The 24,357-nt window shown below is 38.1% G+C and overlaps 2 protein-coding genes and 1 pseudogene across 2 annotated transcripts; 1 reads left to right on the top strand and 2 right to left on the bottom strand.

Annotated features, from left to right (window-relative positions):
• Positions 1-2,708: 2,708 nt before the first annotated feature.
• Positions 2,709-3,343, bottom strand: LOC138306564 (uncharacterized; annotated as a pseudogene).
• A 114-nt stretch (positions 3,344-3,457) lies between these two features.
• On the bottom strand, positions 3,458-6,880 carry LOC138306563 (hepatitis A virus cellular receptor 1-like). Its single transcript, XM_069247006.1, has 3 exons — positions 6,608-6,880; positions 4,346-4,424; positions 3,458-3,747 (listed from the first exon to the last, which is right to left on the bottom strand). Exons 1-3 carry the CDS (start codon positions 6,878-6,880, stop codon positions 3,458-3,460), a joined length of 642 nt encoding a protein of 213 aa, XP_069103107.1.
• Positions 6,881-23,048: 16,168 nt separating this feature from the next.
• Positions 23,049-23,975, top strand: LOC138306561 (uncharacterized). The gene is made up of 2 exons (XM_069247004.1): positions 23,049-23,317; positions 23,675-23,975. Exons 1-2 carry the CDS (start codon positions 23,049-23,051, stop codon positions 23,973-23,975), a joined length of 570 nt encoding a protein of 189 aa, XP_069103105.1.
• The last annotated feature ends 382 nt before the right edge of the window (positions 23,976-24,357 follow it).

Below are 24,357 nucleotides of genomic sequence, written 5' to 3'. Positions count from 1 at the left end.
CCACCCCCAGGGAGCTATGGGAGGGGCCAAAAGGGGTAAAATTTACTAAAATTTCAAAAATCTTCTGCTCCACTCACGGATGTGATGGAATTAAATACTCTTCATAGATAGAAAGGTCCTAAGGTCCTTTACAAAAATTGTGAATTATATGACCCTGGGGTCTCACGTTTCCCCTTTGGGAAGGGGGTTAAGTTTACTATAGTTTATATAGGAAAACACATTTTTGAGTATTATTTGATCATTGTAATAGGAAATGAGTCAAATATTGTCAGAATTATCAGTATGAGATGGCCATTGAATCCTATTAACCAATTTTCCATGATTGACCCCCAGGGGCCTTAGGGGCGGGGTCAAAAGGGGTCAAATAGGCTATAACTTCAAAAATCTTCTTCTGAAATTCTGGAAATGGTAGAATCACAAACTCTTCATAGATGGAAAGGTCTTGAGGTCCTTTTCAAAAATTGTGAATTATATGACCCTGGGGTCTCACGTTTCCCCCTGGGGAGGGGGTCAAGTTTACTATAGTTTATATAGGGAAAACACATTTATGAGCATTTTTGCTCAATTTTCATAGGAAATGAGTCAAACTTGTTTAGAATTATTAGCCTGAGATAACATTTTAATATCATAACTACATTGGTCCTGGTCAACCCCCTCGGGGCAGAGGGGCGGGGCCCCACCCCCCAGGGAGCTATGGGCCATATCCTCCCCTCTATTGAGAGGGGAGGATCCTCCCACATGCCATGCATGTGATTCTCCTCTGACAGTGGAACATTTTAGTGCACTGTATTGATTTTAAGCACATACGAGATAAGGCCATAGTTGTGTTTTTTTTCTGTTTTGCGTCCTTTGGATTCTCAAAAACCAACCAGCCAGCAAGGAAAAAAACCAAACACGAACAAAAAAACACGGAGCCCACGCTTTGTCTGGGATGCTTACACTTTGACCAGTTTTGTTCTTGCAAGTGGTAGAATAGACAATATTTCATAAATAATCTCCTTATCATTGATTCATTGGTATGGATCACAAAATTGAATGCAACAGACATATTTTAACATCAAAAGTATTAAAGGTATTATCAGATTGAAGTCTGAGAAAATTATGTTTTTCATGGTGTCTGTTATAAAATTAAATGCTGTTGCTCCATATAATAACCTTTATTAAAAAAAATAATAATAGCCTATTTATGCATTGTATTGTAAACTTGTTTTCTGTTTTGATACATGCATCACCCTCACAACAGTACAAACAATTCTTTAAACTTTGACTTAATCCTGCTTTGGTATTCTCTGCAAGTCAGCACTGACCATTGCGATTCATACACATGTACTTTCATAAACCCAATCTGTCATAACTGTACTACCACAATTGCATAATCGACATACAGTTTTTGTTAAAAAAAACTACAACATGATATTTAATATTTGGAAATTTAATTCAACCAAAGGAAAAAAATATGTCTATTATACTATTTATAAGAATCAGAATGCAAAAATACATGTACATGTGTTCAATCAGCGATGTCTCTGGTTCACTCAAATGAATTGACATGGATTTTTAATATTATATTTTAAAAAAAAAAGACTCAATAAAATGATTCAATATGTTTGATATCAAATGTATTTCAGCAGATTTCTAATAATATAACCTTAAATAACCTTAGCCTCTGGTACACTCACTTGGATTGGGATATTCTAGTATCACAATTTCACTCGTCGACATCATGTCAAAGGCATTAATTTTTGAAAACTTTCATTTTTTATAATCTGGAAGTTAGAACTCAAAGTACGCACCAAACAAACCAAACCCATCTAAAAATTTATTCCTAAGTTTACCTCAACAGGCGAGTCATTTTTCGAGAAAAGAAAACATTTGATCAGAGTTTTTTTTCCGAAACAGCTATTGTTCCTTAAAATCTTGTAAATAGATTAAAGATTGTATCTTGGCCACTGGCCAAAGATGAACCTGCGAATAAGTTTGGTTTGCATACTTGGAATGCATATGGATATATCATCGTTTCATTATTCTGAATGAACGAAAAACATACGACCGAATTTGACAACTTTTCAGCCATCCCCATCCCTTCATAGATCGAAAACACCCTGCATCACATCTCGATTGCCAGATGTCTTCTCCTAGTCCTTGCAGCGCTTTAGCGATAGCAAGAGTAGTGTGATGCTTGCCACAACTGACTAAATTGGAAACCGGAAATGGGCATTTTTCCGGAATTTTTATTTTCGGTCGACTTTTTAACGAAATCTTAAAATAATAACTTGTGTTTGTTTTTGCCTCACAACAGCACAACACCTACCCGCACGCGGACGCAAAACAGAAAAAAACACAACTATGGCCTAAGTACTACGATGTCTCCGACATGTACACTTTGTTTCATGCCGTGAGACATAATCGTATTTTTAATTATCTCAAAGAAATCGGTATTTTAAACAAAATATGAACGTTTTCTCATCATATCATATCATCGTATCAACTCAACATTTCATCGTTTCATCAACTGTGTGCATGAGTTTTCACATGTGTTTAAGCCAAAACTATTTTATTCCATGCAAACCTTTTTTTATCAAATAAACGTTTACAATCTGTGTTTTAGTCATTACCTGCCTTTTCTTACCCTGATCTTTTATCCTGATATTAATGCATGACTTGTAGTTTGGCCCTAAATGACCTTATTTGTCGATGGGCCGTAAAACTCAAACAAACAACAAAGAAACCCTCCAAGTAACTGAGGAAGACTGGGAGGCAAATAGTGGTGGGTAGAGAACGCAAGTGGAGCAGACGTGGGTAAATTTGCATCGCCCGCCTTTACGACAAAGCCCTGTCTTATTGTATGGCCAGCACACACCTTTGGGCATTGTGCTGGGTGTTTGCCAAGAAAGGGCTGCTGTTGGCTTTGTTGTGTTTTAAAGCTATTGCGGAGACCAATGGCTGTGACCTCCAAATAGAATTCAGAATGCATATTCCCCAGCATGCATTAGGGTACATCTGATGCCATTGTCTGTAGTTTGAATCATAATATAAAGCTGCAGCAATGCCCGACCTTCTGTTAAGCGTTTGGATGATGTCAGCGTATGGATGATGTCGGCGTATTTCATAAAAGATCAAAGATGAAATAGCCTGAGGATGGGCCTGAACATAAATTGAAACAAAAATGTTTAATTGAAAATTACTTTTGTTGAGGGACAATGGCTAATTCAGAGCCCTGAATCTGAATCTTAAACTGATAATGGGCGGGTGATTTTTGAAGTAAAGCACTAAATTCAATAAACTCGTTAGCCAATATTTTGCCTTTAATTTTTGCATCCAAAAGCATGTCTAGAGGTCGGGAAATACAGCAACATGCACATTCTCACCACTAAAGTTATTAATTAATGGTTGTTGCAAGCCTGCTGAAGGATCTGGAACAGGTCCTGGGATGTGGAAGTCCCAAATTCGTATAAGTTCAGTAATGTGTGGCAGTAACGTGTGGCACAGATTGGATGTGTGTGGCAGTAACGTGTGGCACAGATTCGATGTTAGTGGTAGTAACGTGAGGCACAAAGTCAATGTTTGTGGCCGGAATCGGTGGAGTTCCAGTTGCTGCCGCAGGTTGAAGTCTAGCATTTTCTGCAAGACTGGAGCCTCTGTCCATAGGAGAAGTGATTACATTCATATGTCCAGCATTTGGAGTTGTGGGCATTGTCACATAGCCTTTTGCCTCTATTTGTCTCAGTAGTTCAGCAGCAATGTTGGCTGTTGATGGAAAATTTGCTTCCGAAACATTTGTTGAAACTCCTATGGATGCATTTACAACAGACCCTGCAGGTAGGGCGTAAGAATTGTACCTGCTGCCCTTATTGCATGATCGTAACAGGCAACTAAATTTAGGATCTTATCTTTTCTATTGTTCCTAACTGACTTTATCCTTCCTAATGCCTCCCTTGGCACCGCCTCACTTTTGGCCTTGAGTTGAGCGTTCGCCCCTGTGAGGAAGGCTCTGAGTTGTGTCCCCTGGCCGAGACACACCAAAGTCTATAAAAGTGGTAGTTTCTGCTCCTGCTTAGCGCTCAGCATACAGGGAGTGGGACGACTGGTTCGCCCGTTGTCAGTATAATGTGACCGGGTGGGGTGTGTTGCTTGGTGTCTTTGGCGGCATGCTCCAGTGATATAGCACTATAAAAAGGGCAAAAGTTCCACTATACAAGAAGACACAACATGAATATACCGCAGTCTCCCGAAACACGCACCTCGCACAACATACACGCAACACAGCGCATACATGGGAGGCCGTCCTTACATGACCATAGCTGTTAATAGGACGTTAATAAAACAAACAAACAAACAAACAAACAAGCATTTCCAACAGTGCTAGGTATTGTTGCTGAGACTGTTGTTGAGGTTGGTGCTGTAGTTGTTACGGTCTCAAAATGCTATAATGATAATAGTAAAAACAGAATGGTGTATCTTTGGTGTATCTTACACCATGGTAATGTCATATAATCAACATAAATTAAAACTAAAAATCATTTTGAATTATATTAGCATTTGTGGCAGTAAAAAATATAACATTTACATCTATGGTTATAAGTAAAACAAGTACATACATTCAGACCATGAAGTCAAATTATGGTCTACAAATTCCTTTCTTCTAACATTTATGAAAACTAATGTTCAAAATGAAATATGTTGTTTGCATCTCGCTATCTTAACAAAGATGCAACTTTGGAGGTGTCACTAAAATCATGAAATCCATATATACTTGTGCGGCATGATCATTTCTATGATTATTGTAATGGCCTTGAAATCATCTTTTTTGCCTTTTCCTCAAATACATATGAAAATCATATATGAATATAAAAAAAATTGAATATATATATATAGGTGGCTTATGATAATGTGTAAAATACAGATAACCTTGAGTGAGTTCAGGTTGTAAATATTAATATAAGCATTGGCTTTCAGTTGGCATTCATAGTCAATATAAATACCAACTAGAGGGAGGCAAATTTCATGATAAGCTCTAGCTTCATGGACATTGCTAATGATACAAAAAAGCCTTTCAATCAATATCGATTAAATATGCAGGAATGAAAGAAATAATATGCATATGCACGAAGATTTGTTTGATTTATTAACGTCCTATTAACAGCTATGATCATTTAAGGACGGATGCACGAAGAAGTTATATATAGGATACTATCCAATTAATGTTGTCAGAGTAAATTGAAGATTGCCATAAAGGGATTTAAAGGATATGATAAATACAAGGTACACATAACAAAATCTGGAGTGACAAATTACATTTTTTTGCCATTTTCTCAAAAGAAAGAGAGAAGGAAATATTTATAAATCATTGACTCATGGTCGACACTACTTTGTGATTTGTTATTTGTTTATCAATAATGAAGTAAATTTTCATCTTATGATAGAGTGCTTGCATTTATAATACAACACTTTTACCTGGAATTTATAGTTGTCCAACTGGGAATTTACATGATGTGTATGATATGATGTTCACCAATATCAAATTCATTTATCTAAGGAATTGCAATGTTTTTGGATTATTGTATCGCTTAACGCCAATCTGATTAAAATACTTATCCTTATAACCATTCCGTTATATAAAGGATCTGACAATATCCCGTAGGAGGTTACGTCCAGATGACCTTTATACCACGTGGTCTTCATATAAGATACATTTTCTACACCTTGAATGAAAATAATTCTGACAGTTTTTTCAAATTATTTCATCCCTGAAATTCACTGTCAAAATTTTGCAAGTAGCAATTTGATTGGCCATTTCCAAAGGTCACCTGGACATGACCCCTAATGGGATTTTCTCAGATCCTCTTATCTAACGTAGTGATAATAAGGATCTGTATTTCAATCAGATTGCGCATAACGCATGTTCTTTGTTTTGAGTAGAAGGAAATAGAAAATTAACTCTAAAAAACTATATATAAAATTTCTTTACCATTGCAACTTGACAACAATTGATGGCCATGCTGTTGTACATTGAGATTTATCATTTATGTTATCAATCAAATCAGAATTCTTGATTTGTAACGGTTTTTTTAGGCTAAAGTCCCAGTTACTTTCAGTACTTTGATTTTATCAAAATGCTATGTATAGGGAATTAGAACTAAAAGACACAATGGATTGCTATTTGGTTGACTAAGGGTCATATCAAACGATGTGACAATTGCTGTGAATATGCTGTGACCTCACATAAACCTATAGTCGGTTATCTGATTAAATGTCTGTCCTGCTTATATCAATACAAGTGGGACGATTGGTTCGCCCCTTGGTCCCAACTCTATATATATAAAATTTCTTTACCATTGCAACTTGACAACAATTGATGGCCATGCTGTTGTACATTGAGATTTATCATTTATGTTATCAATCAAATCAGAATTCTCGATTTGTAACGGTTCTTTTAGGCTAAAGTCCCAGTACTTTCAGTACTTTGATTTTATCAAAATGCTATGTATAGGGAATTAGAACTAAAAGACACAATGGATTGCTATTTGGTTGATTAAGGGTCATATCAAACGATGTGACAATTGCTGTGATTATATCGGTTATGATTAATGTGCATATCAAAAGTTACACCATCAAATGTGGATTCTGGATAGTGCTGTGAAGTGACCAGGTCAAGGGTCTTAGTGGTGGGTCCATTGGAGTCACTGGCCTTGGTAGTGGTAAGGATATTGGTGGTTGAGTCCATTTTAGGGGTGGTGAGATCCATTGTGACCTGGTGTGAAATGACCAGGTCAAGGGCCTTGGTGGTAGGTCCATTGGAGTCACTGGCCTTGGTGGATGTTAGGATATTGGTTGTTGAGTCCGTGTTAGGAGTGGGGAGATCCCTTGTGACCTGGGGCATTGTTTCATCTGTAGGAAAAAAATAATTGAAGAAGAAATGTATTTTCATTAATGTATATATGTATACACATCTGTGTTTTTTAGAGCCAAACTTGATATAAGTGTAACCCTGGCACTTTGACACTGGATATCCATGTCATCATGAGTGTCCCCCTGTTGGGCTCCGAGGTGGGTGGGGGCACAGCTAGCGAATAGTATAAACTCTTAAAGATGGCTTCCCAAAACAAACAAAAGAACTACATCCAAAATCTCACCAAAAGGAATCAACCACAAATCAACAAACAAAAAGCGGTACAACAAACACATTTCCACAGTTTCTGGTCATGTCCTCTACACCGAGCAGCAAGACCACTGTAGGTTTATCACCCTTAATATTGCGAAAGGGCATCAAAGGCATTGCCGGCGATGTCAAATCTGTTAAGTCTTTGGGATCAGGTGATCTCCTAATAGAGGTTTTTCGCAAGCAACAAGCAGACACCTCCTTGGAACCACCAGTTTTGCCGGCCTCACTGTGTGTGTAAAACCACACTAATCATTGTATTGCAGCAAGGGGGTAATCAGGTGCCCAGTGTCGGCGACTCGCTTGGCTGCTGTGAGGGTTTATTCGGACGGGAAAATGACGAGAAACTCCTCCATCTGTTATGCGTCACATTTATTCTCCATTCCATTACAAAAACTATCTCCTTCTGGAGAGTTCACATAAAGGGAGGTAATAACAAACTTTTTTTATATGCTCATACGAGTTATCTCCCCTCTCATGACACCCGTATACACTAATACAGAACATCCGCCCCCAAAAATATTAAAATTTTATCAAAATTTTAAGCGTGGGTTCATGAGAGTGGAAAACTCAAAATGAGGACTTACAAGATGTACAAAGTAGATATGATCAATGAACATAACGAACAATAGTGAAGAAAAACAAGTAATAGAATGAAATGGTTACACTATCCAATGGAGATAATTATATCATAAGCCACCTTAACTACAAATGTGAAAAAAACAAAATGTAAGGTACAGTATATGGCCCTATGCAAAACATTACCTATAGCAACATTGTACAAGGTGTCATGATGTTACTTATTAAAGTGAAAGTATAAATGACCTGTCATAATTACATTCGAATGACAAATTTAGAAATAAAATTCAAAGTATAGGTATTTCAATAATGGATTATACAAGTGATTTCAACTAGATGCTTAAATCTGAGAGAAGCATGTATTTCACAGAGTGAACATATATAAGAGGTGAAATTCTTTAAAGGGACATCACAGTGAAACTGTTCTTCTTTTCGTTGAGTGTACATGTTTTTAACATTCCCAGATACATTTCTGTGTTATCCTCATATTTATAGTCGATCCCAATGTCCAGCTTGACCACTCGGTAAAGTTGGGAAACCCCGCCTATATTTAGCGCTAAAATTATCACGTGACCAATTTGAAATCGAGGCAGTTTCATCAGTAAACACAACCACGATGGCTGAAAGTAACACAAGCGATACGGTACGTTAGTTTATATTTTTAAACATGTTATTTGATATTCAAGCTTCAGATGATATTTTATATGTCTTTATCATTTGGGAATTATGAAAAAAGATATGTCACCCACTGACAAATTCGTGAAAGTATGCCTTTTCCGCAACATACCCACGAAGGGGCCCCAACGGGGTAACGTTACTGTCACGAAACGATCTGTAGGCTAATGTTTGTTGTATAAATGGACGTCGGTCACACTATTATACCGATGTCATTATTTGTTTAGATGTTTTAGGTAACATTTACTTCACTTGCAATCTGGCGAAATCGCGCTGTTGGTACATGGTTTACGGCGAATTGATTACAACTAACCCGATGGTCGTTGCGAGATCATGATATGTCAAAACTTTACAGTACAGTGGCTAGGCTAAACGTTACGGTACGGCGTACTTACAAGGTATACGTACGTACGAAATACCGTTATAATGAAACAAATGTAACATGGAATACATAGAAAGTGTTATCTTAGATCTAGATATAAAAGTGTTATCTTAGATCTAGTTATCTTAGATTTAGATCAGATCATATCTGATATTAAAATGAGATCTCTGATTCGGTCCATATGGTGTTATACAGCCTTGGTAAAATTTAATTATGACTGAGAGCTGAAAGTCCATAATTGGTAGTACACTATTACACGACACAAATGTTACAAACTAACTTTTACATGCTTTTGTGTAGCATACTTCAGGGATTATTTAGCTGTTTTATTAATTGTGCTTATCTCAGTGTGCAAACATGAGCCCGAATCAGACGCACACTACCTGGTACTTTCAGTCCATATTGTTATAATAGAGTAACATGTAAGATTCAAAGGTATTTTTTATATTATATTTTTGTTCAGTTTTTCATGCAATACACAATCTTTATCATTATAAATTTGTAAAGGTCATTCATTTGAGCAAACTTGGTAGCCCTCCATGTAGGTCCACTATTTATTGAGGAGAATTTATCAAATAATTATTGGCCTGTTTGACACCTGTGACCTTTGATGAATTGGTCAAGCATTGACAAACTTTGTAATCCTTCATTGGAGCATGCTACATGTAGGCCCAATACTAGGCTTCAAGGACACTTGGTTATTGATGCCACAAAAAGTATGGCACAACCTCACAGTCGCCATTTTGTTTTAACTCTGCTTGGTACCCGACCCCTATATAAAGCGCGTGAACCACACATATGTGCAATCAGTCGAACGCTCGTTGTTCAAGGTGTAACATTACTAACACTTCACCGGCTCTAGATCTACTGCATTAAATACCCAAGACGTGAATGATAATAAAATGGTTAGTACTTTCTGTTTTCTCAAATAAAGTTTCTAGGAAAACCATATAAAGGATATATACAGTTAAATTAAAAGTATATGCTATGTAATTCAATACTTTCTTTCCACGTGCGAGATCCATTTTGACTATAACGTAAACAGACAAGGAATATTCTAATAGGAGATAACATTGTCAAACTAAATATAAAATACTGCACTCACCTGACAAGGTGTTCATTGAAGTATTATAATGTCAGCCTAGATCCCAAAATATGTCAAAATAAGAGCAATTAACAAAACACTTCAAAATATTTAGATATTACAACGCACATGTACAGTGTGATTTTTTAGGTCTCCATGAAAGCTGGGTCCACGTCCCGAGACTGGGTTGCACTGGTCTCTTGCGGATGCACACCACTTCACAGTAGCTCCAATTTGAAGCAAACCTGTTCTGCCGTGGGTTTGCATCTCGTATCCAGGGGGAGAAGGTCCTGGTGGCTTGAATATAGGTTTTTTGCTCTTCTTTTCTTCCTTTTTTTTACTGCAACACACCTACTTCTGGCTTCAGACTCCGGTTAGACGAGAGGTTATATGGGCCTGTTTATCAAAATATTTATACAAGGTCAACCTGTTGTTTATTTTTTAAGTTACTATTGACATTATCAAAATTTTATGAGCTTTATGTTCAAATTTGATGTGGTTTTATTTTACCAATTAGGCAAGGATACTGCTTCAAGACATTTACAGTTAAAATAAATATTGTTTATTGTAAAAAGTAAGATTAAGTTGTCCTAAATTTCACTTGATCAGGTTTACTATTCCACACCAAGGTAAATTCGTAACAAATATTGTTGATATATCGATCGTCTGGCATTGGAAGTCAGTGCGATAAATAAATGGTTAATGTGATATAAGTAAAGATTTAATAACAACTATTTTATCCTATTGGTTAAGGATTCTTTTGTTTGATCCAGGCTGAAATATGTCAAAATTTGAGTTTTTTACAAGTCCAATCTTGTCAGAATTTAACTTAATTATTTGACAGGATTTCTACATCGTATTAATGGAATAGGTTAAGCGTCAAAGTTTTTAATCTAAAAAAATTATTACAAATTGTTATTACTAAACTTATTTCATATTGAAATCCATACTATTTTGGGTCTTGGAGTATTCATTTGTTAAATGACAGTATACACCAAAAAAGTTTATAAAAAGGTTTAGCGTTTGTTTATCAAAAGATTTTTTATCAAGAGCCATCTAAAATTACAGATGTGTGGATCACAAAATGTGCAATTTAATTTGTGATTTGTTTTCAATGTAATATACTTTATGTTTACAATTTTTATGTTCTAAGTATGATTGATAAAATTTCAGCACATAAGATTAAAATTGTAAAATGAAACCTATTATGAGAGGAATCTGTTTCAACATAACAAATATGCTTAGATGTTTTATTTAGCCGATATTTGATGTATTGGTTTGAAAAAGGTATTAATCCATTTTATAATGTTGGGACTTTAAGAATAAATTTAAAATAATCAAGAGTTCTATTTAAAAACGAAGTTCATGTAACAGAATCGAGTTCTGACTTTTTCGATAATCAATTAAAAGTCAAGAGGCCAGATATTGTTTTCCTCAGTGTATTGCACATAATATCGTAGATCAATCCTTGTATTTTCACCTATTGTAGGTCGATCAATAAAACCAGTTTGAAATGTTGCCAATTAATTTAGATAAATTATTGTGGTAAAGTTTATTTAGCACTTTTTAATATCTGTACTATTGTATTTACTAGATGCTAATAATTATAAATATTGTTGGAAAAGATTATAGGTCTTGAATACTTTTATTTGTCCGTAACTTGTTGTACCTTCAAAATGTGTAATAATTCAATAGATGATACCACTTGTTATTTCTTTATTATTGAAAAGTTCGGATTATCAGTGAAAAATGTGTGTAATTTAAAGATATAAGAATTTATGTCCTAATATTTAAAAAATATTTTAAAGAATTGGGTAAAACAATATCCGAACCATTTTTTTATTATTTTTCATTTTAACCATAATGCGTATTTGAAAATCTTTCAGTTATCCTTTAAAGAACAAAATACCTATCGATATAGAGTTATTTCCAGTTGCTTGACTGAATAATTTAGGTACAAAATCAGGATAAAAGTTGAAAGATTAACAAAGTTCATGTAACTTGTAATTTGTTGCTTATCAAGTTTTCAAAAAATTTTAAGGTTTCTGGTAAGAATTTCTTTTGATCATTAACAATTGTTAAACATTATCTTTTGGTTAAGGGTTGTATAATTATTTTTTATTGTCATAATTACGGATTCTAAATTAAAAAATAGTTAGGTTTTTCTAGGGAGTTAATCCATTTGGCCAAAGTATAACTATTACCATTTATTTTTATGTTTTCTTAATTCTTCTTCAATTGAATTTTTTTCTCAGATCCGTGAAATATAAAATGAACATGGTCTTAGTTATTGATTGAGTTTTCTAAAATGTTTAATCATTTAGATTTATTAATGGTATTTTCTCCAGAATTGCCATTAAGTCGTTAGATCAGATTTTGGATTTGGACTCGAGTTGAATTTTTTACCCCTAATTTTTATCATGATGGTTATCCAAAAAAAATTTCATTAATGTCAAATTTATAAGAATTTCAAGGTCTGATTGATAGTTTAAAAAGCATGATACAACCATGGGATTATACTGTAGTTTCATATTATCTATTGTTAAAATCAGATTTTAAACCATTGACCACTACAATGAAAAAATTATTGAACTTCCAAAACCTTTACCACGAAAATTTTTAAAACATATGGGTTACTGAGAAGGCGAGTGATCCGAGCGGTAAAACCCTGGTTTTCAATTGACTGAAGATGTGAGAACCTTGGTAAAAACTATCATGTTTAAGAATATAATCTAGTCTAGCCAGTTTATGTGGGTTCTTTTATACGCCAGGTGAACCTTTTAGTACAGGATTCATTTCTCATATTGTGTCATTATACCAAAATACATTTTTAACATTCTAATTACTTTATTTAGTTGCGATTATTTATGTTTTTGTAGATTAACAATCAAGCTTAGGGTCAATAATCATTTATTAAAATCACCAAAATACTGATTCTCATCTTATAAAATCCTCTAATACCATTGAAAATTTCATCATAGAAAATTAGAACTTGATCATTGTTTCGGGTATAGTATAATGTGTAATTACTGTAAGGTCCATGAAGCAAGCTTTCGTTGAGATGTACTATTAAAGAAAATAATTCTGACTTTCAAACTATTTCGGTTCCTGAAATTCACTTCCAAAATTTCCTGGAAACAGTAATTTGATTGGCCAATTTGAAAGATCACCAGAACGTGCTTGGCCCTGCAGGTAGGGCGTTAGAATTGTACCTGCTGCCATCGTAAAAGGCGACTAAATTTAGGATCTTATCTTTTCTCTTCTTCCTAACTGACTTTATCTTTCCTAATGCCTCCGTTGGCACTGCCTCACTTTTGGCCTTGAGTTGAGCGTTCGCCCCTGTGAGGAAGGCTCTGGGTTCTGTCCCCTGGCCGAGACACACCAAAGTCTATAAAAGTGGTAGTTTCTGCTCCTGCTTAGCGTTCAGCATACAGGGAGTGGGACGACTGGTTCGCTCGTTGTCAGTATAATGTGACCAGGTGGGGTGTGTTGCTTGGTGTCTTCGGCGGCATGCTTATATAGCACTATAAAAAGGGCAACAGTTCCACTATACAAGAAGACACAACACGAACATACCGCAGTCTCCCAGTACTCTCACCTCGCACAACATACACGCAACACACCGCATACATGGGAGGCCGTCCTTACATGACCATAGCTGTTAATAGGACGTTAATATGACGTTGACATGGATATGTGGTTTGTCACTGTTTAACAAATGCATGGCACTTCACTGGTATACCATTGATATACCAGTGGTATTTCATTGTGATGTTGATGGTATATCTTCTTATCTACTGGAATGTTGTTATAATACCACTGGAATTTCATTGGTATGCCACTGGAATACCATTGGTTTCACTGGAATACCATTGGTATGCCACTGGAATACCATTGGCATGCCACTGGAATGCCGGCAGAATTTACCAGTGGCATACCAGTGGAATTCCATTGGCATACCAGTGGAATTACCAATGGCATACCAGTGGAATACCGGCAGATTTTACCGCTGGAATACCAGTGTTTTTTTCCACTAGGGTAATACTTGTTTGTTTGATTAATTAACGTCCTATTAACAGCTATGGTCATGTAAGGACGGCCTCCCATGCATGCGGTGTGTTGCTTGTATATTGTGCGAGGTGAGTGTTTTGGGAGACTGCGGTATATTTATGTTGTGTCTTCTTGTATAGTGGAACACTAGGGTAATACCCACATGACTGGGAATCCAGAGATAAGTAATTTGAGTTTTAGAAGATAATCGAAAGGTTCGGATTAAAAGATTTTGAATTTAGAGTATTTCTAGGGTTTCTTGATTTCAAAGCCTGAAGAACCGAAAGAGAGTCTGAACAGATGATTGCCTTTTCAATGCGGTGTTCTTCGATGTGGTCAAGAGCCAGACCGATAGCACAAGCTTCCGCAGAGAAAAAAAATTCCGCAAGAGAAAATGGAGGCAACATCTGGAAGTCGGATAGAGGAACAGTGATTAGATGTACAGCATGCTGCCGCAACTTTATCACCATCTTTTGAGCCGTCAGTGTAGATCTTGACATGATCAGGGAAAGTCCTGATGCACTCCCGAAAGGGGGATTTATGTACTTTGGGTAATGCACTGGACTTTGCCCTCTCATGCAAAGATAAATTGATATAAGGTGTTTGAATGAGCCATGGTGGTACATCCGATATGGTGTACTCGTCAATGGTGTCGAAATTTATATTTAGTTCCTGAAAAAACTTTGAAATTCTGATGCCAAATGTTGGTATGAGCTTTTGATTTTGTCTGAATATGTCTTGGTGTTGTGGATTAAATACAAGATGGAATGCGGGGTTTTTGGGATTGGATTTCAGTTGAGCAGCATACTGTAAGGATAATTTCTTTCGTCGATCGTCTAGAGATGGTTCATTAGCTTCCACATGGAGACTCTTCACAGGTGTTGTTCGAAAAGCTCCAAGTGCCAGACGCAGTCCCTAGTTGCGTGAATGTTCTTTGGGATGTTCTCGTCTGCAACCTACATACGACCAATCGCTTCCGGTTACCTCAAGAATCAAATTATATGGTCTAATTACACGATGATCAGTCGATGCCGGTCATTATATGACAGTCATTTTCTTAAACAATACGTGGCTTCGGCTTCTTCATACAGATAATTTACGTTATCCGACAACTACATATGTAAATAAAAAAAACGTGTGATTTGAATACGAAACTTTCTCTTTATTACTAGCTCTGTTTGTTTTCCTGCAGTAAACAAACTGCGTGCACATAGTAAACCTTCGTTAGATATCTAAACAATAGTCATGATTAAATAATTACACCACCATCTCGGGTATAATTACTGTGTACCTATAGCCTTCTCATCGGTATACATGCCAAGGACATGGCATGCAACAACTATGGTACAGGTATGTGTGTATTTCACGGTCGGTTGATCAGACCTCAATGCAATCTATTGGTGTCGCTCAGGTAAGGCCGGTTTTCAGAAGTGTATTTTAGTTACATTTGACTATTCCGATCTCAAAAACGGTCCGGTATTCGGAATTGGGAGGGATCGGTTTTGGGAAGTTTTATATACTATTAATACAGAGGAATTCATTCCTTACATGACATCATGTTCGGTTTCTAGAGGTGATCGGTTTTGAGAAGGTTCGGTTTTAAGAGGTTCCACTGTAGTTTATTGCACCACATTTCATCCCAAAAAGAACTTACACGTCTTGTCGTCGCTAACATGTAGGCGGTCGACGTTACAATAACGCAGTTGCCAACCCATTTTCTAGTGTGTAGTCGTAACCGCAGTTGCCAATCTCTTTTCTAGTGTCTAGTGGTAACCATAGTTGACAGTCTTTTTTTGTTTGTTTAATATCTAGTGGTAACCGCGGTTGCAACCCATTTCCTGGAATCTAGTGGTAACCACAGTTGCTAGTCTTTGTTAGTATCACTAGTGGTAACCGCACTTGCCAGCCCTTTAATAATGAGTAGTGATGGATTGCAGTTGCCATCCTTTCGAAAATGTCTAGTGGTAAGCAGTTGCAAGCATGTTGTTAATATCTAATGGTTTAGCAGTTGCCAGACCTTTGATAGTGTTAGTAGTAACCGCAGTTGCCAGCCATTTACTACTATCTTGGTGGTAACCGCAGTTGCCAGCCATTTACTAGTATCTTGGTGGTAACCGCAGTTGCTGGACCTTCAATAGTGTTAGTGGTAACCACAGTTGCCAGCCCTTTGATAGTGCCTAGTGGTAATCGCAGTTGCCAGCCCTTTGATAGTGCCTAGTGGTAATCTCAGTTGCCAGCCCTTTGATAGTGCCTAGTCGTAATCAGTTGCCAGCACTTTGATAGTGCCTAGTGGTAATCGCAGTTGCCAGCCCTTTGATAGTGTCTAGTGTTAACCGTAGTTGACAGCCCCTTGATAGTGTTTTGTGGTAATCCAAGTTTCCAGCCCTTTGATAATGTCTTGTGGTAATCACAGTTTCCATCACTTCAATAGTGTCTAGTGGCAACCGCAGTTACTCAATGTGTCATCAATTTTACTGTAACTCATTCTTGTCACATAGTTGTACAATTATCTGTAGTCTTGTCACATAATTTTGTTTGATATGTGTATCAGCATCATGCATCATCTGTTTTGGTCCCTATGGTACAAAAGGTAGTTTTTTGTATGTATATACGTTAAGAATGTTTTTGTTAAATTATCAGGTACATACGTACCATACTTATGTAACCCAGCTATTTAACTCATTTGATATTTTTCTTTCTTCCTGGGGGTATTTCAGCTGTGGACATCTTGACTTAAATTGTTACATCATTTATGATTGGCTAAGTGAAAACTAAATTCTAGTTCATGATCTTGGTGCTATGTCATTTGCTTGAGAGTCAACATCACAGCTGTTATATCCCATAGGCCCATTTTTTAAATAAATTCTTTTAGTTTTTGCGGTATATTTTTGCGTTTGAGTCAAAATTTATGTACTTATACATAAATACCGTTTATGAACATAGACGATCAAGACTGATATATTCACTCTAGACATTATATAATATATATAGCGTGGGTAGTATTCCGTAGTTTAAAAAAGCACAACATGTACAGTGACTTGCTAGAAATGCGGTGACTTGTCAGTCTCTTCAGCAGGTTTTTTTCCGGTATAGGTAGACAAAAGAAATTCTTCACCACCCCACCACACGAGCATTTCAGGTGATGTCAGGGGTTATGACAGTCATAATCTGATTAAAATACAGATCCTTATTATCACTGCGTTGGATTGGTTATAAAGATCTGTATTTCGATCAGATTGTTAAAAACGTGTTGTCGGATCCTTTTATCTAACGCAGTGATGATAAGGATCTGTATTTTAATCAGATTACATCTGTACCCAGATTGTCCTTTTAAATGTCTAATCCAATTGCTGCTGCCAGTATCTGCGTGGCGCAAAATTGCTGCAGGTAGGGCGTTAGAATTGTACCTGCTGCCCCTATTGCATGATCGTAAAAGGCGACTAAATTTAGGATCTTTTCTTTCTCCCTAAATTACTTTGTTCTTCCTAGAGTCTCCCTTGACACCACCTCACTTTTGGCCTTTGGTTAAGCGCTCGCCCCTGTGAGGAAGGCTCTGGGTTCTGTCCCCTGGCCGAGACACACCAAAGTCTATAAAAGTGGTAGTTTCTGCTCCTGCTTAGCACTCAGCATAACGGGAGTGGGACAACTGGTTTGCCCGTTGTCAGTATAATGTGACCGGGTGGGGTGTGTTGCCTGGTGTCTTCGGCGGCATGCTTCAGTGATATAGCACTATAAAAAGGGCAACAGTTCCACTATACAAGAAGACACAACACGAATATACCGCAGTCTCCCAAAACGCGCACCTCGCACAACATACACGCAACACACCGCATACATGGGAGGCCGTCCTTACATGACCATAGCTGTTAATAGGACGTTAATTAATCAAACAAACAAACAAAAAGTGTAGGTAGTCATCTCGCCCAAAGAGCACAATAAAGCTAATCGTATTTGTATCTTGGGGCGAAATGGCGTTGTCAATTGACAGAGCAACGTGCAGAAAATGCATTTGATCTGAATTACACGCGGAGTAAAGGTCGTCCGAACGTGACCCTTAATCGGATTATCATTTGTTTGATTGATTATTTTAACGACCTATTAACAGCAAGGGGCATGTAAGGACGGCCTCTCATGTATGCAGTGTGTAGCGTGTGTTTAGTGCGTGTTTTGGGAGACTGCGGTATGTTAGTGTTGTCACCCGGACACTTTATTCTGAAAACGGGCGAACCACAGCCCCCTGGGGGGTGGGGGTCATACAATTCACAATTTTGATTGGCTTTATGCCTTAGAAGGTTTGTGCAAAATTTTATTGAAATTGCTTCAGCGGTTTTTGAGAAGAAGTCGAAAATGTAAACTGTTTACGAACACACGACGGACGACGCACAACGACGGACAAAAGGCGATTAGAATAGGTCACTTGAGACTTCGTCTCAGGTGACCTAAAAAAAAAGAGAGAAAAAAACATTATGATAACAAAATATCCCTTCTTAACTTATTAAAAATCGTCCACGAGACTTTTTAATGTCAATGAAAACAGGGATACCCTAGACAATCTACTTCTCCACTTTGGTTATTCCACCAATATCTGACAGGGTCCCAATGCGGAAATTCGAAGGCTATACACATGAGGAAGGCACCAAATTATATAGCCTTCAATGGACTTCACTTTGATCACTCCCGACAGAGGAAAATAGCAGTTTTCCATATGCACCTTATCGGACCAGCACCTATATGGTTTCATGCTTTGGATTCAGCATCAAAGTCCTCATGGACACAGTTAGAGAGAGCGTTTCGTGAGATGTTTGTTTGTTAGATAATTTAACGTCCTATTAATAGCTAGGGTCATGTGTGTGAAGTGCGATGTGCGTGTTTTGGGAGACTGCAGTATGTTCGTGTTGTGTCTTGTATATTGGAACTGAGAAGTACATAGTCACAGATTCCCTTGATCGTGCCTTATTAGTTGAATCGGCTTCATTTCACCGTTTAAAATGGCATCCTGGGCAGCCATTGGAGGAATATCACAGTATAATACTTGAAAAGGGACTCAAACTAGGAAAATAGACACTCTATAATACACACGTGAACACCTGTGTAATGTAAAAAGGTCCACTCGGCAACTAATCAGTACAAGGAATTCCTTTCCTTAAAACAGCATAAAGTCAATAATATTAACGTTCTAGGTAACATGTCAGATAATCAAAACGTAAATTTTAATCACATCACTTAAATTGACGAAAATGGGCAATAATCAACTGTCAAGTCAGAGAACAAGAGGCCCAGAGGGCCTGTATCGCTCACCTGGTTTGTAATGCCAAGTAATGTTCTGAATATAAGTTCATTGTTTCTTTTCTGAAGAAATTTGGATATTTACCTCTTATTCCCCTATTGGGACCCACTCTTTCTCCTCCAGGGGGGTCAAAGCCAAAATTTATACGAATTCTGTTAACCCCAAGGATGTTTCTGGCCAAATTTGGTTACAATCCATGCAGAACTCTAAGACAAATAGAATTTTTTAGGATTTACCTCTATTACCCCTATTGGGCCCCGCCCCTCCTGCCCCCAGGGGGTCAGAGCTAAAATTTATACAAGTTCTGTTCCCCTTCCCCCAAGGATGTTTCTGGCCAAATTTGGTTACAATCCATGCAGAACTCTAGGACAAGTAGCGATTTATAGGATTTACCTCTATTAACCCTATTGGGCCCCGCCCCTCCTGCCCCCGAGGGGTCAGAGCCAAAATTTATACAAGTTCTGTTCCCCTTCCCCCAAGGATGTTTCTGGCCAAATTTGGTCACAATCCATGCAGAACTCTAGGACAAGTAGCGATTTATAGGATTTACCTCTATTACCCCTATTGGGCCCCGCCCCTCCTGCCCCCTGGGGGTCAGAGCCAAAATTTATACAAGTTCTGTTCCCCTTCCCCCAAGGATGTTTGTGGCCAAATTTGGTTACAATCCATGCAGAACTCTAGGACAAGTAGCGATTTATAGGATTTACCTCTATTACCCCTATTGGGCCCCGCCCCTCCTGCCCCCGAGGAGTCAGAGCCAAAATTTATACAAGTTCTGTTCCCCTTCCCCCAAGGATGTTTCTGGCCAAATTTGGTTACAATCCATGCAGAACTGTAGGACAAGTAGCGATTTATAGGATTTACCTCTATTTCCCCTATTGGGCCCCGCCCCTCCTGCCCCCGAGGAGTCAGAGCCAAAATTTATACAAGTTCTGTTCCCCTTCCCCCAAGGATGTTTCTGGCCAAATTTGGTCACAATCCATGCAGAACTCTAGGACAAGTAGCGATTTATAGGATTTACCTCTATTACCCCTATTGGGCCCCGCCCCTCCTGCCCCCTGGGGGTCAGAGCCAAAATTTATACAAGTTCTGTTCCCCTTCCCCCAAGGATGTTTCTGGCCAAATTTGGTTACAATCCGTGCAGAACTCTAGGACAAGTAGCGATTTATAGGATTTACCTCTATTACCCCTATTGGGCCCCGCCCCTCCTGCCCCCTGAGGGTCAGAGCCAAAATTTATACAAGTTCTGTTCCCCTTCCCCCAAGGATATTTCTGGCCAAATTTGGTTACAATCCATCCAGAACTCTATGACTAGTAGCCATTTAAAGGAAATGTTGACGGACGGACGACGGACGGACGGACGGACAGACGACGGACGCCGTGCCATGACATAAGCTCACCGGCCCTTCGGGCCAGGTGAGCTAAAAATAACAAAAGGTCATTCCCGCTCAAAAGCACATGGCACGCAACGACGAGTAAAACTTGCCAGCCACACAGGCCATACAGTTGAAAAGTTATATTATCATAAAAACTCACAATCCCGGCTTAAGATTCTCCACCATAAGTAGTGTAGTGAGAGGGCTAGGGGAAACTCGCTCTCCTTTTACATCTTGTAATAATGCAGCGCCAGTTTTGTTATAGGATGTAAGTCCGGATTCGGCTCTGTTTGTCACCGTCGCCTCCATTACAACTTCCACAGAATCTGATTTACACATTATCACTAGATGCTAATTTCGCTCCATTCCCAGTCGAAGGGACACAATGGCAGAAAAAGTCCAGAGATACACCCATAGAGGTTTTGTTGACGGCGCCGATGGGGTCTCCTTAGCCCGACGGAAAACGTGTGGACAGAAAGTTATAGTGCTAGAAATGTTGTTAGGACAAATTGCTAACTTTTGCCCTATAATTTCACGCGGTACCATCTTTAAGAATTCACTTCCCTCTACGCCTTCATTTTGGATTTCAATCCACAGGCGCTCATTTCATCGATTGCGCCGCTATTCAATTTGAAGCTAATGAAATGCCAGAAGACCTATTTCAAAGAATAACTGCGTTCATCGAAGATAACTTACTTTGGCGGGACATGGGCATCACCTATCACGGCCAGGAAGTCGATGATGATAAAGAACTATCCCTTACAATTGAAAACTTGGCTGTACTAACATGGCTTAAACTAATAAATCGTGAACTCCCTAATCTTGTCAAGCAGAGGTTGGGGACCGAGTTGCGCACTAGGACTCTCGCTTCAACTAAACCCGAGATCTTGCAGGCGCTAGACTCTTTGTTGGATGAAATATGTGCTAGTGATGATTGTTTGTTTGATTAATTAACGTCCTAACGGCAGTGATGATGCCAAGGTCATGAGAGCAGCTATATCGAACACTCGGTCTTGGGTCAAAGGGTTTGCACCAAAGCCAGCTCCGCGTAATAGTTCGTCCTCTAAAACATTACAACTTCCTCCATTTACCTCACGTGCTGTGTTGTGATTAGTCTCCTGAGTTCGCCTAAATATTGGAGCAGGTACATAAAACATGTCTGCTCTGTTCTAAATGTTTGTCTGAACTCTACACATGTTACAAGAGAACACATTGAACTGGAATAACTCGTAATAGATTCAAACTAAATTATCTCCCTTTGACTATCACTATAACAACATATATAGGGCAGAGAAGTAATTCTAACAGTGTAGACAAAAGATTGTCAAATTTTCGAGGCAATCTGCCCCTTTGTCAAGACACAAGAAGAACAAATAAAACAAGAGGCCAATGGCCTCGTAGCACGTTGGTTCAGTTAATTAATGTTCAATGATTGGTTTTGACTAATATTCTTGATTATCACTCATGTGCACTGTTTAAACTAATAAATAATTAGGACAATACAAATGACCACTGGTATTTAATTGTTATCAATGTTGGTATTAAAACAATCATAAAATTCTTTCAAGACAGCTTTTTATTAAAATTTATCAGAATATTGTTATATGATAAAAAATAATTGGGGAAATTTTTTCGTGTATGATTGCTTATCGATATCACACATGTACAACTATGTATAATCAAAGTGTTAAGTTGACTAGACTTTTAAATGATACCTGCTGGAGGAGGGTTTAATTCATTATAGGTGAGTCCAAAAAAAATCAAAGATATTTAGCTGTCCTGGTTATAAGAGGCGTTGGCCATTGTATGGGCCTGTGAGAGGTTTCATGTATGGTATGGAGTTTGAGTTGTTGACTGACCATAAACCGTTGGGAGTGTATTTATTTACTCTACTAGATCCAAACCGTGTGCGAGGATAGAAAGGTGGGTTCTCCGATTACAACCATACCGTTACCGTGTTCTATATATTCCGGGACCGAGGAATATCACTGATTCACTGTCGCGACTTTTGAAGAAGTCTGAGGAACCAATCGTTGGTCTAAAGTTAGTAGATGAATCAGAAGAGTATGTAAGGTTTGTTGCTAAGGAAGCGACACTAGTTGCTATGACAACCCGAGAGGTTGAACGTGAGTTTGAAACCGATCACGAACTGATTGAGATTCGAGAGTGCCTGTTAAATGGTCAATGGCACAAAATTGAAAATAAAGCTTATTTACCAGTCAGAAATGAGCTTAGCGCCATAGGACAAGTAGTCTTACGAGGAACTAGGTTAGTGATTCCAAGGTCATTGATGAATCCCGTCCTTGAGTTAGCACATGAAGGTCATCCCGGCATAGTTGGTATGAAGGCGAGGCTTAGAAGCAGTAAAGTGGCCTGGAATAGATAGGGAAGCTGAGAAATTTTGTAGGGAGTGTTACGGTTTTCAGTTAGTCAGTCAGCCGAGTAGACCCAAACCAATGACAAGACGCGAGTTACCATCGTTACCGTGGCAACATCTCGCTGCCGATCTGTTAGGTCTGTTGCCAACCGGTGAAAATATATTTGTAGTCGTAGATTACTACAGTCGCTGGTTTGAGGTTGAGGTCACAAAGTCTACAACGTTGGAAAAGATTACACAGATGTTAGACAAAATTTTTCTGACACCTGGATTACCAGAGTCTTTGCAGACAGACAACGGTCCACAATTTATCAGTGAGCATTTTGAGGCTTATTGTGAAAGTCGAACGTGAAAATCTGTCAATAATGAAGCGTATTCGTATTGCTTATGCCCAAGGTCAATCATGGAAAGACGACCTAAATACTTGCCTTTTGATGTATCGTGCTAACCCACACAGCACGACAGGTGTAAGTCCTGCGGAACTTCTGTATGGACGGAAGTTACGTACAAAACTTCCAGGTCTTCATCAGTATAGTACAGATGACTTAATGTTGAGGTCCGAGATAGAGATTCGGAGTGAAAAGAGAAAGGTAGAGCATACGCTGATGCAAAACAGGGTGCTAGGGAAAACGAGTTAAAGCAGGGCGGCAAAGTTCTCCTTAAACAGGACCGTGAGAATAATTTTTCTACAACTTTCAATCCTAGCCCTATGGAAATTGTTGAGAAAAGGGGAAATAGTGTTGTTGTCGAATCGTGGCTGGATGGCGTTCAGTATAAACGAAATAGCACTCGTGTCAAGAAGTTCGAGTCGCGCGACAATACAAATCCGATGGCTGAATCTGCTGACATATATGAGAAATCCTATATGACTCCACATTCTGATGTTGACCCAATCCCATGTATGCCAAGTGAGTCTGAGGTAGGGTCAAAACCTATACAAGTGTATGAGAGGCCAACGAGAGAGCGATCTTTGCCAAAGAAATTTGACAATTTCATTATAGGTTGAATTAATGTGTTTATTTTCAGTTAAGTTACATGAAAAATGTAAAGTTATTATTATATATTTATGATTAGGTATAACCAGTTCACAAACGAAGTTCCGAATGAAAGACATTATATACTATGGACATCTAGTCAGAGACTCTAGTCAAGACTTTGTTTAAATGCATAATTCATATTTTGTGTGGTTAATACTGGTTATATAATAAGTAAATGCGTTGATAGAATTGTTTTCATTTTTATAAGTGCTATTTGGAATGTTAGTATTCATAGAGAAATGTTAAGTTCGGAAACAAGAGGCCCAAAGGGCCTTAACGGTCATCCGACTACCTTGGCAATAGTAAAATTAATCATATATGGTGTCACTTTGTCAGTACCATGTCAGGATC

This window comes from Argopecten irradians, chromosome 13 (assembly GCF_041381155.1).
Source record: "Argopecten irradians isolate NY chromosome 13, Ai_NY, whole genome shotgun sequence".
NCBI lineage: Eukaryota > Metazoa > Mollusca > Bivalvia > Pectinida > Pectinidae > Argopecten > Argopecten irradians.
The sequence above is the reverse complement of the archived record's forward strand: the minus strand, read 5'-3'. Positions and strand labels throughout refer to the sequence as shown.